This window comes from Sorex araneus, chromosome 8 (genome assembly GCF_027595985.1).
Source record: "Sorex araneus isolate mSorAra2 chromosome 8, mSorAra2.pri, whole genome shotgun sequence".
NCBI lineage: Eukaryota > Metazoa > Chordata > Mammalia > Eulipotyphla > Soricidae > Sorex > Sorex araneus.
Window position 1 is genome coordinate 49,325,950 of NC_073309.1, and position 15,307 is coordinate 49,341,256.

Sequence of the window (15,307 nt, forward strand, 5' to 3'; positions counted from 1 at the left end):
AAAAAAACAGAACAGTTGTCTGCCTGAGGCCAAGTCCCATCTCCCAGACTTCAGAGTCCCAGTCTATAAAATAGGGCATGGCCCAGACACAGGAGTTAAGGCCCTCGTGGACATCACTGGACTCAAAGACATCACAGGACTGGCATCAGATGCCCTTCAACTGGTCCTCCCCTGAGATCCACCCCACTCTATACCCAACACTGGAGTTCAGATCCATAAGAAAGACATTATCATTAACCACATGTTACAGATAACCCATCTGAGGCTCAGAGAGGACAAGCCACTTGCCCCAAATCACACAGCTTCCAAAAGGCAAACCAGGACTTGATCTGATTCCTAACTAACCCCTGCAATCCTGCCTGTCCCCTCACGGGCATCTCAAGGACAAGCGATGAGAACCGTCACCCTACCTTGGCATCCACCACTTTGACCTCCTTGGCCCAGTCCCACACGGACAGCATGTGATCGTTGGATTCATCCACAGCACAGAGCAGGCTCCCCCCATTCTAGGAAGAGAGACGGGGCAAAAGGGGCAAGGCAGGTGACAATCTGCGCACTCAAGCCTGACACCTCACCACTCAGGTCCGCTCTGAGACTTTCAAAGGCCTTGGATCAGGTCATAGGAAATACACTAAAATAAACTCAAGGGGGCTGAGCCAGAGCAATAGGACAGCGGGGAGGTCTTGCCTGGCACACAGATGATCGAGGATCAACCCCTGATATGCTCCATTGGATCCCTCCCTGCCAGAAATGATCACTGAATGCAGAGCCAAGAGTAAGCTTTGAGCACTGCTGGGTGTGACCCAACCCCTTCTCCTCCCAAAAAATTAATTATGAGAGTTGGGTTTGTTATATCCACATTAACAATGTGAATCTGCTACACCCTCCATCTAATAATTCTAGTTCATAAGACTTCCCGCACCCCTGCAAATTGCCAGTGAAATCACCTCTTCTCCATAAAGCTCTCAAAAGTCTCCCGAGACCTCAGGAAACTCAGGAGGTGCTTTTGAAAATCGCTGTGGGTGGACTAGCTGTTTACTCTTTCTTAATCCTTTGCAGCCCAATAATTTGGTAAACTACGATAAAAATGTAAACTAGGATTAGAAAAACACCAGATCCACCAATCGCACAGCCGGGCGTTGCGGAATGTCAAATTGCTCTACAAATTCCTCAAGGCTTACTCTCCCCTGCTATACTTATCTCACCGGGACCTGCCAACCGCGGAGGCGCCCACTGCCAGGCTACAGGGATGGCGCCAGGCGCTGCACCAGACCCTGAGCCTAACGGGACACTCCGAGCGAGCGGGAGGCACAGGCCCACGGAAAGTAACAAGAGTCAACAAGTGTCAACAGGCCCAGGACGGGAGAACACAGAGCCATCTGTCTGCAAGTCAGGACCAGGCTCCCAGTTACAAGGGCAAACAAAGCGGGCCTGTGAGGCCACCAACACGTGGGATCTGGCCCCAGTGCCAGGAATGCAAGGGGCAGGGGCGGGGCCTTCACCAGTGATATCATTGCGAAGGCGGGGCCTCTGACCTTAGGGGCGGGCGAGAAGCACTGCTTGCTCCTGATTGGCGATGGGACCGCCCACCAGTGACGTCACTATGAAGGCGGGGCCTTTGGCCTAAGGGGTGGGCGGGAAGGTTAGCTTCTTGCTCCTGATTGGGTAGCAGTTGGGGGGGAAGAGAGGGCCCTTCAGGACTTACCGATTTGGAAAAACCCACACAGCAAACAGCTCGGTCAAACACCCCCAGGCCCAGCACGTGTAAGGTAGAGAGGGAAACTGAGTCCCAGATGCGCACGTGGGGTGGCAGTGGCTGCGGGGAAAGGGAGAGACCTGTTACTTGACCACCCTCCATCCCGTGCCCCACTGTTCCATCTCAGGGGTGCCCCACTCTTACCTTCCCCTCTTTTGTGGTGCCTGCCACCTGACCAGTAGCGATGGTGACCATGTCTGGGTGGACGGCCAGGCTAAGGAGAGAGTACAGATAGGCAGATGTCAGTAGGAGGAGGCCCAGGGCCCCTCACACAGCAGACAACAGTCCCAGTGTGGGGTCACTGGGTCGATGAGTTATCTGAGTTAAGAAGCATTTATTTAATGCTTCCGTTACAACAGTGAGGTTCCCCAGTGGGAAACACAACTCGGGCCCAATGGCCGGAGAGACACACTTTACGTGCAAGGGGGTCCCCTGAACACCACTGGGAGTAGCAACCACTCCACTTCACAACAGAGATGGGAGCACTGCCAGGTACAGTCTAAAAACAAATAAAAAGATTCATGCTCGGAGCCTCTGACCCACACCTGGTTGGGAGTGGGGGGTTGAGGGGGGCAAACTTGGACCTCCCACAAGAGCTCAGGAACACTAGAGGTTTGTGGGGGCCTGCTCCCTCACCTGCTTGCTCCCCAGATATGGTATGTCAGCTCAGATTTTCAAAAACAGGTATCTAAGTGTGCTCATAGGCATGATCAAATACACACACACACACACACACACACACACACACACACACATTTACCCAACCACGATTCAGGCCACCCACAACCTGGTCACACCCCAGGGTTATACCACCTTCAAAAAACTAAAATAGACTCCCGGGTAGAAGTGCCCCCCCTAAGACTTACCATTTGATGTCATCATTGTGTCCCAAGTAGTGCCGCTGCCTCTGTTCCTCCACGCTGTAAAGCACGGCCACAGAGGCCACGAAGTACACAATCTCCCCGGTGGGCAGCAGGTAGAGGTTGGCCCGGCAATCACGGCCTCGGTAGCCATAGCTGGGCACGGCCAGGCTGGTTAAGGAGCTTGGTGAGCAGGCCCCGACTCCCGACTCAAGGGGCCCCAGGAATAGTCTTTCCTGCTGTCTCTCTCTGTGCTAGGGTGAATGATGTCCAACCCCCCAAAAATATTAACCTCTTGGGGCCAGAGCTATAAACAGTGGGCAGAGTATTTGCCTTCCTTGCATGTGGCTGACCTAGGTTGGATCTTTGGCATCCCATAGAATCCCCTGAGCCCTGCCAGGAGTGATCCCTGAGCATAAAACCAGTATCACAGGTATCACTAGATGTGGCCCAAAAGCAAATCCCCATCCCCACTCCCAAACCTATAAATGTCACCTGCCTGAAAGGTCTTCTTTGAGATGAAATAGAGGAGCTTGAGAGGAGAACCCAGAAGCACATGGGCCAGAGTCTAGCGCACTTGCCTTGCTGACCCCGATTCAGTCCCCAGCACAACATATGGTTCCCCAAGAACCTCCAGAAGTGACATCTGAGTGCACAGAAATAAGAGTTGCCTCTGAGTATCACCAGTGTGACCCCCCCCAAAAAAATAGATTACCTGGGATTATCCAGATATTCAGATGGGCCCTGAGCCCAATGTCCTTAGAAGAGACAGAGGGGCTGGAGTGATAGCACAGCGGGTAGGGCATTTGCTTTGCACACGGATGACCCGGGTTCAATTCCCAGCATCCCATATGGTCCCCCGAGCACTGCCAGGAGTGATTCCTGAGTGCAGAACCAGGAGTCAGCCCTGAGCATCGCCTGGTGTGACCCAAAAAGCCCTCCCCCCCAAAAAAAAAGAGACAGAGAGGAAAGTGGGTCAGGAGTGGTCCAACACCAACAGCAGGATGTGAGCGACAGTACATTGGGGAGGGCTCCTGTCTTGCACACAGCCAGCCTCAGTTCAATCCCTGGCACCACACAGGGTGCCTTGAGCCTACCAGAAGTGACTCCTGAGGACTGGTCAGTAGTTAGAACCAACCACAAGTGTGTGTGGGCTGATGGCAGGTAAGATAGATAAGAGACCGCTATAATAGTTGGGAATGATCACACTGGACAAGATCTGAGAGTTAAAAGTAGGTAAAGGGATTTTCCTATTTTTTTCTTTTTGGGTCACACCTGGCGATGCACTCAGGAATTACCCTGGGCGGTACTGAGGGGACCATATGGGATGCTGGGAATTGAACCTGGGTCGGCCGCGTGCAAGGCAAATGCCCTACCCGCTGTGCTATTGCTCCAGCCCCAGGTAAAGGGATTTTCTTGATAACCTTTCAGTGTCAATACTGCAAACCACAATGCGAGAGAGAAGAGAAGAGAAGAGAAGAGAAGAGAAGAGAAGAGAAGAGAAGAGAAGAGAAGAGAAGAGAAGAGAAGAGAAGAGAAGAGAAGAGAAGAGAAGAGAAGAGAAGAGAAGAGAAGAGAAGAGAAGCACCTGCCATAGAGGCAGGCAGGGGCTGGGGGGGGGGTATGGCAGTGATAGGAGGGAACCTGGGGACACTGGTGCTGGGAAATGAACACTGGTAGTGACATGGGTGTTGGAACACTGTATGACTGAAATCCAATCATGAACAGCTTTGTGAGGGTCTATCCACAGTGATCAATAAAAAAAGTTAAAAAAAAAAAAAAGAAGTGACTCCTGAGTGCAGAGGCCAGGAGTAAGCCCCAAGCACCACTGGGTGTGACCCCAAAACAAAACAAAACAAAACAAAAAAGAACAACAACAAAAAAATTGAACAAAAGTTCCCATGGGAACAGCTCCACCCTCATCACCTTGGAGACGACAGTCCAAGGCTGTAGACAGGGGAGCCCTGGTTGCCTGTACCTCCGGGCGCCAGCATGCCTGGGTCTGTTCCATAGTCTTTTCTGTAGTTTCCAGGAGGCCCGGGGTTCCAAGAAGGTCACAGCATTTTCAACAGCCCTGTGCTGTGCTAGCCATGTCCCCAGAGAACAGGGTGGGAAGCCTGAACTCAGGGGTTTTGGCCTCGGGCCTGCTGACTCCCTTGAACAGTGCTCTGACCCCTCTGGTGGCCTCAGTTTCATCCCCAGGAAGTGGAGCTGCTCATTCACCATCTGCAGAGTCAAGAACTCAGGGACAAGCCACTGCTTGTCGAAATACCTTCTCAAAGGGGCCGGAAAGATAGTACAGTGGGTAGGGTTCTTGCCTTGCACATGGCCAACCGGGGCTCGATCTCTGGCATCTCATACGGTCTTCTGAGCATGGCCAGGAGTGATTCCTGAGTGCAGAGCCAGGAGTAACCTCTGAGCACCACCAGGTGTGACCTCTGTCCCGCCTTTCCCTCCCCCCTCCCCCCTTGCAAAAAATAAATAACTTCTCGAGAGCCTGAGAGGCTAAGGTGCTTACAGTCCACCCCCTTTAATCTCTAGCACCACAGAGTCCTCTGAGCCCTGCCAGGAGTGATCCTTGAGCACAGGACCAGGAGTAGCCCTTGAACCCTCCCCCATACCTTCTCAATTCTATGAGAAGGGCCAAAGTGTTTACCATATTTATACATGCAAGAATTAATGGACCATGGGGCTGGAGCAATAGCACAATAAGTAGGGCGTTTGCCTCGCACTCGGCCAACCTGAGTTCGATTCCCAGCATCCCATATGGTCCCCTGAGCACTGCCAGGGGTAATTCCTGAGTGCAGAGCCAGGTGTGACCCAAAAAGAAAAAAAAATTAATGGACTAGAGATGTGGCTAAGACCTTAAGATCTAGGTTCAGTCCCCAGCACCACACACACAAGAATTCACACACAAGAATTCAGAACCACATCTCACATATAGGTGAGCTCGTGAAGTGTTCTTTCTTTCTTTCTTTCTTTCTCTTTCTTTCTTTCTTTCTTTCTTTCTTTCTTTCTTTCTTTCTTTCTTTCTTTCTTTCTTTCTTTCTTTCTTTCTTTCTTTCTTTCTTTCTTTCTTTCTTTCTTTCCTTTCTTTCACACCCGGCAATGCACAGGGGTTACTCCTGGCCCTGCACTCAGGAATTACCCCTGGCTGTGCTCGGGAACCATATGGGATGCTGTGAATCGAACCCGGGTCGGCCGCGTGCAAGGCAATAGCCCTACCCACTGTACTATCACTCCAGCCCCTGTATTTCATTCTATCAGAAAATCCTTTATTTAAGGGACAATAAAGGACAGGAAAATTCCAGATTGTGGAAGGGGGTCTTCTAAGGAAGGGTTCCCTGAGTTGTTAATTTTCTCAGCCCTGTGTGTGGAAGCACATGAGGAGTTGGAGTTGGTTACTTTTTTTTGGAGGGGGGGAAGGGGGTGCATGCTTAGGGCTTACTCCGGGCTCTGCACTCAAGGAACCACTTCTAGTGAAACTCGGGGAATCATATAGGATGCCTGGGATTGAATCCAGGTCAAGGGCCCTGCCCACTGTCCAATCTCTCAGTCCCTAGGTTTTGCGCCTTTACACACTGTTTCACACAATGATCCTGAGATCACAAAACCCAGTTCCGGGAAGAGCCAACTGGGGCGTAGAGCAACAAAGTGACAGCCTAGAGTCCCAGAGGCAGCCAGAAGCAGGGCTAGGTTCCACGCTCCCATTTCTACCAGGCTGTGAAGTCAGGGTTTCACCACCACCAGCTTCTGTTTCACAAACCCACTGAGCTCACTCTGGCCACAAAGGGGCGGAGAGACAGTTCAGCGGGCAGGGCCTTGCCTTGCATAGGGCCAACCCAGGATCCAGCCAGGCACCACCTGTGGGCCTCTGAGTCCTGTCAGAGGATCCCTGAGCAGAGTCAGAAGGAAGCTAGGGCCTGGTCAGCACCGGATGTGACTCCCCCCACCACATTCCACCTTTTTTTCCCTCTGGCCACAGAAGGCTTATAGACAGGCTGCTATTAGCAGATTCTCATTCGGGAACATTCTTGGAAGCTGCCCCATAACGGCTTCTCCTATTTCAGAGAAGAACGGGGTTTCTCTGAGCTTGCTTGCTTGCTTGCTTTTAATGGTTTTTGGGTCACACCCATCAATACTCAGGGGTTACTTCCAGCTCTGCACTCAGGAATTACTTCTGGTTGGTGCTTAGACCCTGTGGGTTGCTGGGGATGGAACCCAGGTCAGCGATGGAAGGCCAACACCCTCCCTAATAGCCCTCTGGCCCCAGACGGTCTTCTTCTTTTTTTTTTGCTTTTGGGGTCACACCCGGCGATGCATAGGGGTTACTCCTGACTCATGCACTCAGAAATTACTCCTGGCGGTGCTTGGGGGGCCATATGGGGTGCTGGGAATCGAACCCGGATCGGCCGGGTGCAAGGCAAACGCTGTACCTGCTGTGCTATTGCTCCAGCCCCACCAGACGGTCTTCTTTATCTCACTACTTGCCTCAACGTTCCCACCTGCTCTCCACTTTCTTTTTCAGCCCGCTTGAGCTAACTCCCCACCCTACCTCCCCCTTTCAGGGTCAATGAAGCAGGGAGCGGCCTGCAGAGGTAATCTGGCAGGGCTGCTTCAATTAATCATCAACCTCCCTTCCAAAAAGGGGCCACGACCTTTTTGGAAGGGTCCACGACCCCAGCAGCAGCCGGGACTGCCCCCAGAAGCCCAAAGCCCCGGACTCCAGCTACCGTTCCTACCTCAAGGGCTTTGCTTAGACCCCTCTGACTGCAGGAAGCTAAGGAGAAGGGGGAAGGGAGGGCGGGGTGGGGAGGCACCTGCCTGGCATGCACGCCAGGCCCGGGGTCCCACCCAGGGCCGAGCGCGGGGAGGATGAAGCGGAAGGATACACCCAGTCCAGCTTCAGCTTGCGAGAAGGGAGCTCCGAGCGGGTGTCCAGGCTGTAGGCGGGCGCCAGCTCATCCGGGATTAGCATAGGTACAGGGCGGCCCCTCAGGAACATCTTAACAGAGCCCTCCTCTGCAGGGGCACCCCCAGAGGTCAGGCGCCCACACCAGCCCCATTCCGGAGTTCCTCTCCCATTCAGGTTTTTGTGGGTTTTTTTTTGTGTGTGTGGGGGACGGTGGGACTTCCCAGCAATGCTTGGAGTCCATTAAAGGGCTACACCCAGCTGGTGGTACTAGGGTCTGGGAGACTGAACCCAGGTCTGTGCATGCCGAGCATGCGCCCCAGCCCTCTGCGCCACCTCCCCATCCCCAGGTTTCATTTTTTCAAAAACAAAAAAATATATATATACACGGGGGGAGTGGCCCAAGAGAGATAAACATCCAACCTCCAGCTTTGGCCTCTCACAAACCCCCCTACCGCCTCCGTCTCACGCCTCTCCCCACTTACCCATACTGAAGATAACTTCTTTGGTTTTGCTGTCAGGAGAGACCCCAGACCCCCAAAAAAAAGAAGAAAAAAAAAGGCGCCCCAATTAGCAGGCAGGTCGGAAAGGGGGAGGAGTCGCCCCGCCCCTCCCCACCCCCCCACCCTGGAGGTCTCCGAGGACAAATGCGGCCGCCGAGGACGGAGCGCTGCCTCTCTGCAGGCCGTGTGCTTTGCTCGGTTGACGGTGCAGAGCCTAAGACACAGGCCCAGAGAGGCAGTGACCGCCAGAGATCACACACAGCACGAGGTGGCACGGACGCGATCCTGGAAGAGGACCCCCTCCTAGGAAGTCGGCGCGACGGCGCTGCCCACGCCCCACCCCCACCCCAAGAACGCCCCAGATTTGCAGCAGCGAAGGGGGGCGAGCAGTTTCAGGGCACGGGGTGGGTGTGTCCCCACATCCCCCGGGCTTGTGCGGGGAGGTGGGTGCGGAGATGCTCGTGCGGCGCCGAGCGGAGGAGGGGGGCGGTTCGGTGCTGCAGGTCCCGGGGGTGCAGGGACCAGAGGGTCTGCCAGAGGGTCTCACCCAGCTCCAAAGCTACTCATGGCGGCGGCGGACGGAGCTTCGGGTCCGGGGGTGGAGCCGGGACCGGCCCCGCCGCTTCCGGCCCCGGGAGGCCGCGCGCCCGCCCCGCCCCGCCCTGCTGCAGCCCCGGGTGCAGGCGGGTCACCCGGTGGGGAGGGGTCAGCTCTCGGGCTGTGGGGTCCCTTGAGGGGCGGAGGCCTGGGGGAGAGTGTGATTCGAGCACGGGCACTCGGGGGCGTGTCTGCCTGAGTGCAGACCCAAGTCAGCCACTTTCTAGCGGACCAGCGGCCCAACTCCGGCCTCGGTTTCTTCATTTGGGAAAAATGGGTATACTGGGGCTGGAGCGGTAGCACAGCGGAAGGGCGCTGCCCTTGCACCCAGAGCATCCGGGGTCGGTCCTCGGCACCCCATTGGGTCGAGTCCAGCCAGGAGTGATCCCTGAGCATAGAGCCAGGAGTAAGCCCTGGGTTACAACTCCATACCCCCCGGGTGTGGCTCAGAAACATTTTTTAAAAAAGAAAAGTGGGAATATTATGAATACCTACCTCCCCGGGGTGGCCGCGAGGAGCGAATGGATTAATTTGTGTCAAGTACCGGGAGTCGTGTCTGGCTCCCCACTTTAGGGGTTTGCTATTCCTCGGGTGGGGTTGGATAGTGCGGATTTTGACCCCGACCTCACAACCCACCCCACGTCGACCCTGCAGCCCTCGGCTCCACTAGGCATTTGGACAACCAGCATTTCTGAGTTTAAACCCCGGGAAGGCTCAGCGTTCTGGCCACGCCCACCATCACACCCCGCGTGAGGCCACGCCCACCCCGCCAGCAGGACCACGCCCCCACCTGACTCCCGGCTTTTGACACCTCATTTTGATACCTGTGGGCTGATGATGTTCCAGGCTGGATTTCTACCCAGCGCCTCAAATTTCAGTACTTCCTTACCTCTGATCGCCCCCAGTCCTTTGAGACTCACCCATGCTTAGGTCTGAACTCACAATCGAGACTCATCAAGGAGTCTGTTGGTCACCCTCACCTCCTGTGCTCTACTCCAGCTCTTGGGGCTTTTTACCACATACCCCCCCACAGTTTTTAGCTCTGCCAATCCAGGCCTCCCCCTTCCACGCAGGAACTCAAGGTTCCTTCCTCCAATTTGTCTGCTCTGGCCGCACTATTCTGAGCAACACGGCCAGAGTATCACCTCTTGGCCCCGAGCACTCACTCTCCAATTCTCATCTTTTCCCTGGTCGATTATAGGGGTCCCGCCCGACACTCCCGGGACGTGACCTCGCCTGGACCACTCACCCTTCCTTTTTGGCGCTACAGTTGCTGCTGGAGGATGTGGTGCGGCTGCGCGGGTCCTCGCGGCGCACGGAGGCGAGGCGATCGGGTGACAAATAGCGGCGAGCACTGAGAGGAAGAGCACGGTTAGGGGTCAGCAGCGGGATGGCGGAGGCAAGGGAGGCCCTCGTGGCCCCTTTTGGCTGCTGGAGTTTCAATCCTTTGCATAGAAACTCCTGCACTGGGGCTGGAGCGGTAGCACAGCGGGTAGGGCGTTTCCCTTGCATGCGGCCGACCCGGGTTCGATTCTCAGCATCCCTATATGGTCCCCTGAACACTGCGAGGAGTAACCCCTGTGCATTGCCGCGTGTGACCCAAAAGGCAAAAAAAAAGAAAAAGAAAAAGAAAAAGAAACACCTGCATCTCCCAACATATCTTTTTTTCTGAGGGGGAGGGGAGGCGTGGTACTTAGGACTTACTCCCGGCTCTGTGCTCAGGAATCACTCCTGGAGAGGCTGAGGACCCTGTGGGGTACTGGGGTTCGAACTCGCGTGCAAGGCAAGCCCCCTCCTCTCCGCTGTCCTATCACTCCAGACCCCTCCCACGAGGTCTTGGAAGGATCTGGACAGACGGACTTACCTGCGCCCAGCGGCGGGCTCCTTCTTGGGGGAGGATGGGGACGTGGCATAGCCGCCCACGCGCCGCTGGGGTCCGGAGCCATTGAGGGGCGTTCTGGTGGGAAGGCCTTTCAAGAGCTGGCACACTGGTGGCATGGGGACGGGAAGGGTCGGAGGACAGAGCGCGCGCGTGAGCGTGTGACGTCTGGGCCTCGCGTCCTCCCCTACCGACCCCGTCCCGTCTAGATGCGATACCCGAGGCCGTGGTGCCGAGGCGCGGAGGGGCCCGGCCTTTGGGGGTGCCCCTCGCGCGCAGGGCGGCGCCCTGCTCCTCGCAGGCGCGCAGCCGTCGGAGCGCGTCGGCGAGCGCGGCCTTCAGCACCGCCAGCTCGTCCTCCTGCAGCTGCAGACGCTGCTCCAGCGCCGACACGCGGTCGTCCACCTCCATGCCGCTGGTGCCCGACAAATTGTCATCTGCAAGGCAGGGGAGCGCTGAATGCGGCGGGGGCCCGGGGGGGCTACCCAGGACCTCGAAGGGGCTCTGCGGGGTCCCTTCCACCTTCCCCCGCGCTCGGTCACTCCTCAACCCCTCTGCCATCCTGGAGCTCTCGCGCCAGGAGCGCGGACAAAGAAGAGGGGCGTTAGGAACTCTCGAGGCGGCTCAGTCCTGGGCCCCCACGCTTCTCTGGCGCCAGGCCCCAGGGGAGGGGCGCCCTCCGGGAAGACTCTTCCTCTCTTACCTTCTTCCATTCTACGAGATTCTACGAAGCGACCGACTCTCCGCTCGCGTTATAAGACGCTAGGACTAACCACTAAGTAGGAGTGATGCCAACGTATTAGGGACGCTCAAGGGGGATCCCCAATATTCTAATATCAATATTTCATTGAGGGGGCTAAGCCTCTTTGCCCTATCCCGCAGATTTTTCCGAGCCCTCCCCCCCCCACCCCTGCAAAAAAGTTCACGCCTAGTCCCCTCAGCTTGGCAGGCTCCGCTCACCCACCGGGTTCGACCCCCGGAGCCAGGGGCAAGGACAGAGCTTCAGCGACCCCTGGTGGCAGACTTTAGGGATTGCACCCCGCAAGTTGAATGACCCAGGAGGCCCGGGGAAGGGAGAAGGATGCGGGTGGGGGTGGGGTTGAGGGTGGGGGATTTGAAACTCTGCAGCCCCGGCAGTTTCTCTCCTTCTTCTCACTGCTTTATTGCGCTTCCATCCCCGCGCCACGCCCGGGATTCGGTCCTTCCTTTTCTGTCCAGCCCGTGGGTGCAGCCAAAAGAACTAACTCTTTCATCGTCCTCCCGAAGTGGGAGGGGCCGAGGTCTTAGGGGGAGCTCCCCTCCCCCTCCGCCACGAGACCACTCAGACCCACGCCAGACCCACGGCCTGCCACGGGGGAAGCCCTGGCTCTCAGGCCGCTGGAAGTCAAGGTAGTGACGGCAATCACAGGGCCACAGGGCGTGGAGGTCGCACCTGCCATCCCGCGTCGTTGGCCGCCCCGCCCGTCCGCTGGACTCCGCAGTGCAGCTGTCCCTCCCTCCCCGCCCTGCCCTCCCCCCCCCCCCGCGCCCAATCGCCTGCTGGGCCTTGCCTGCCCTGCCCCCCACCCAGCAGCGCCACTCGGTCCGCCTGGACCCACTGCCAGGGGGGTGCTCCCGAAGTCGGAGGGAGAGGCCTGCCAGGACTAGGAACTCTGACGACGACGCGCGCGCCTCTGAGCGCCCTGGAGGCATCTGATTTTGCAAAGAAGGAAAACTAAGGTCTCAGGTTGGGGCGATGTGTCAGAGATCCGCGAATCGTAGCAGCGCCAATGCTCGGGGAGGCGGTGCGGAGGGATGAATCGCCACCTTGTGAGCCCCCACGAACCTACCTAAACAAATCTACTCCCCACGAAAAGAAGAAATCAAGGCATATGTTATTGTCAGCTCACGTGGACCAGGGGCTGGCTCAGCTCCCTCCCTGGGAGTGCTCGGCAAACCCGAAATAGAAGATCTTCACAGCCCCAGTGGCTGTAAGGTTATACCCATTTTCAGACCTGGGGGACTGAGGTTTAGAGACCTGCTGTTCCTTGTGTGTGGGGGGGGGGGTCCTTGGACTTGGCTCACACACTCAGCATCGTCATCTTGCATCTGACAGGGGCCCAGGAGAGGCCTGGGCATTTGGGGTCCTCTGACTCTGGGGTGTGTCCTTATAGGAGAGACCCTCCAAACTGGAAGGGAATCACTTCTGGAGGGGTATTGGGGTCTGATGGAAGGAGGTGCGCTCACCTTGACCCCCCCCCCACCCCGCCCAGAGGTAGCAGTTAGTCCCACGTGAGGCGGGGCCTGCTGGCACCACCCCCATGACTAAGTCCTCCTGTAATCCCCTTCTCATTTGCTCAGAAATCCCCCACACTCACCTGCATCCCCCCAACCTCCAGCTCCCCACTCTGAACCCGATATCCCCAGGAGTCTTTCTGGTATCTCCCCCACACTTCTCAAAGGAGAAGGTCTCAAGTGGGGAGAAGGAGAGGATCTGAGGGCTAGGGGGAGGTATAACAGAGGCGGGGTCTTCAGGTAACCTTCCCAGACCCTCTAAACAACACTGATTCTCACCCATCCCCCACCCAGAAAGGTTCCTGAGGCTTGAGAGCAGATCAGGAGGGCAGACTCGCTGCAGGGTGCACCCCTGGCCCTGCCCCCTTCCAGCCCTTAGAAGGCTTCGCCTCAGCATCCGGCCACCAGGGAAGCAGGGGAGGGTCCAGGAGGGTGGGACAGGGCTTTATTCTGGGGATAAAGCCTTAGGGGACCTTATTCTGATCTTAGGATGCCCATGGGGGAAAGGAAGGGATGACTGGCCAGGAGCGAAGGGGGGGAGTTGGAAGGAGAGGGTGAGGGCAGCGGGGGGCGATGCATCCAGCCCTGGGCGGAGCCAGGGTCGGATGTGAGGACGGGTCTCACCGTTGCAGTATTGAAGCAGCGAAGAGGTGTCGTAGAGGCCGCAGAAGGCTGGGCCGCGTTCCGCCATCGCCCCGCCACAGCCTCCGCCGGCCCCCCCGGCCCCAGCCCGGGCCCGGTCCCCCCCCCAGGCCCTGCCTCCCGTTGCCATAGCAACGTCCTCCGTTCCAGCATCCCCGGCTCAGCCCGCCCCGCATCAGACGGTCGGCGCCGGGCCTGGCACCAGGGTCATCCTCTAGGATGCCCGGAAAGGGTGTGTGTATGGGGGGGTCGGGACACCCCCTGCCGGGAGCTCCAACACAATCCTCGGGCCACGATTGGCTGCGACGCGATGCCTCATCGGTACCGTCTGGCCCCGCCCACAACCGGCGCGTTTTCTCTCTCGGCCAATGGGAGTCTGTCGCGCAGGCGCCTCCACCAATAAGGGTCGGAAGGGGCGTGACCTCCCTTGCTTTGCAGCCTCAAGTATAATCCCACCCCACCCCTATCCTGAGAAGATTGGGGGCAGGTAAAGACACTGCCAGAGGCCCCAAACCTTCTGCCTCACTTGTTAGAAAATTTCCGTAGAGCCTCCCATGGCAAAACGTGGGTCCGGAGGACCCGGGGCCTCGTATCCGCCCTAACGCGCTTATTCTAGTTCAGTGGTTTGCGCCCTTGTTTATCAGACCTAGACCCGCCCCCGGGGCTTTAGCTCCGCCTCTGCAATCCTGTAGCTGCCAAGCTCTATTCCCGCCCCCATCATCTTTGTCCCGCCCCTAAGCCTCCTAGGGCTCTGGTCTAGAATCTTCACCACCCTCCACCCACCCACCCACCCACCCCACCCCGCCACCGTCCACTCCAAAATCAAAGTGAATAACAACAAGAAAAAAAAACAACAACGGGATGTAGCTCAGCTGTAGAGCCCTTGTCCGACACGTGCAAGGCCCCGGGTTCTATCCCTGGCACTGAAATTTAAAAAAAAAAAAAAAAAAACTCAGTCTATAGGGGCCGGCCGGAGCAATAGTACAGTGGGAAGGGCGCTTGGCTTGCATCCGGCCAACCCAGGTTCTATCTCTGGCGTCCTATATGGTCGGTCCCCTGAGCACCTCCAGGAGTGATCCCGGAGTGCAGAGGGAGGAGTTACCCCTGAGCATTGCCAGGTGTGACCCCCCCTAAACAAGCAAAAATGAAAGACAAGAACAGCCTTCTCCGAGGATTAGTTCCGCCCCCGACTTGCTTGTTCCAGCCCTGAGCCCCTCTTCTCCCTCTGAGGGACCTACCCTGGGACCACAGACCATTTTCTTGCCAAGTTCCCCTAGAGACGCGCGCACCCTGACATGCCCCAGGCTGTGCGTTTGTGTTTAAGGGACAGGGGCCACACCTAGCCATCCTCAGGGACTACTCCCACCTCTGTGCTCAGGCCTTGCTCCCCGTGAAGAAACTGAGAAACTATGGGGTGCCGGGGGTCAAAGCAAACTGGGATTGCTATAGGCAAGGCATGCACTTTCTTTTTTTTTTTTTTGGCTTCACACCCAGTTGTGCTCAAGGCTCTACACTTGGGGATCACTCCTGGTGGGGCTTGGGGGACTATATAGGGTGCCAGGGATCAAACTCGGGTTGTCAGAGTACAAGGCAAATGCCTTCCCACTGTCTTATTACTCTGACCCTCTGACCCTGGGGCATGCACCTTAAGCCCTGCACTTTCTCTTTGGCACCTAGCAATGGCTAGATGCAGGTTGGAGGAAGGTAAATCAAGCAAAATGACAATAGTTCAAGCCCCTTAGCACTTACCACGTGACAAGTGCTCCATTCGTTTCACCAGGAAGCCCATTTCTGGGGAATCCAGGCCCTACTGCTGGCTCTCTCCCTAGCATCGAGCCTACGATTAACCCAACATTAGCCTCTGTTCTTGAACCAGGTGCTTGG

The 15,307-nt window shown here is 56.8% G+C and overlaps 1 protein-coding gene across 1 annotated transcript in view; it reads right to left on the minus strand.

The window, feature by feature from the left end:
• EML2 (EMAP like 2) overlaps positions 1 to 13,728 on the minus strand; it is a 28,105-nt gene extending 14,377 nt beyond the window's left edge. Inside the window, 11 exon segments of the mRNA XM_004607729.3 lie at positions 411 to 506; positions 1,706 to 1,816; positions 1,901 to 1,970; positions 2,623 to 2,772; positions 7,509 to 7,638; positions 8,014 to 8,042; positions 9,878 to 9,982; positions 10,493 to 10,616; positions 10,726 to 10,944; positions 13,406 to 13,528; positions 13,531 to 13,728. Of these exon segments, the coding sequence (XP_004607786.3) occupies positions 411 to 506; positions 1,706 to 1,816; positions 1,901 to 1,970; positions 2,623 to 2,772; positions 7,509 to 7,638; positions 8,014 to 8,042; positions 9,878 to 9,982; positions 10,493 to 10,616; positions 10,726 to 10,944; positions 13,406 to 13,528; positions 13,531 to 13,576 (1,203 nt within the window). The 5' untranslated portion in view covers positions 13,577 to 13,728.
• Positions 13,729 to 15,307: the final 1,579 nt, after the last annotated feature.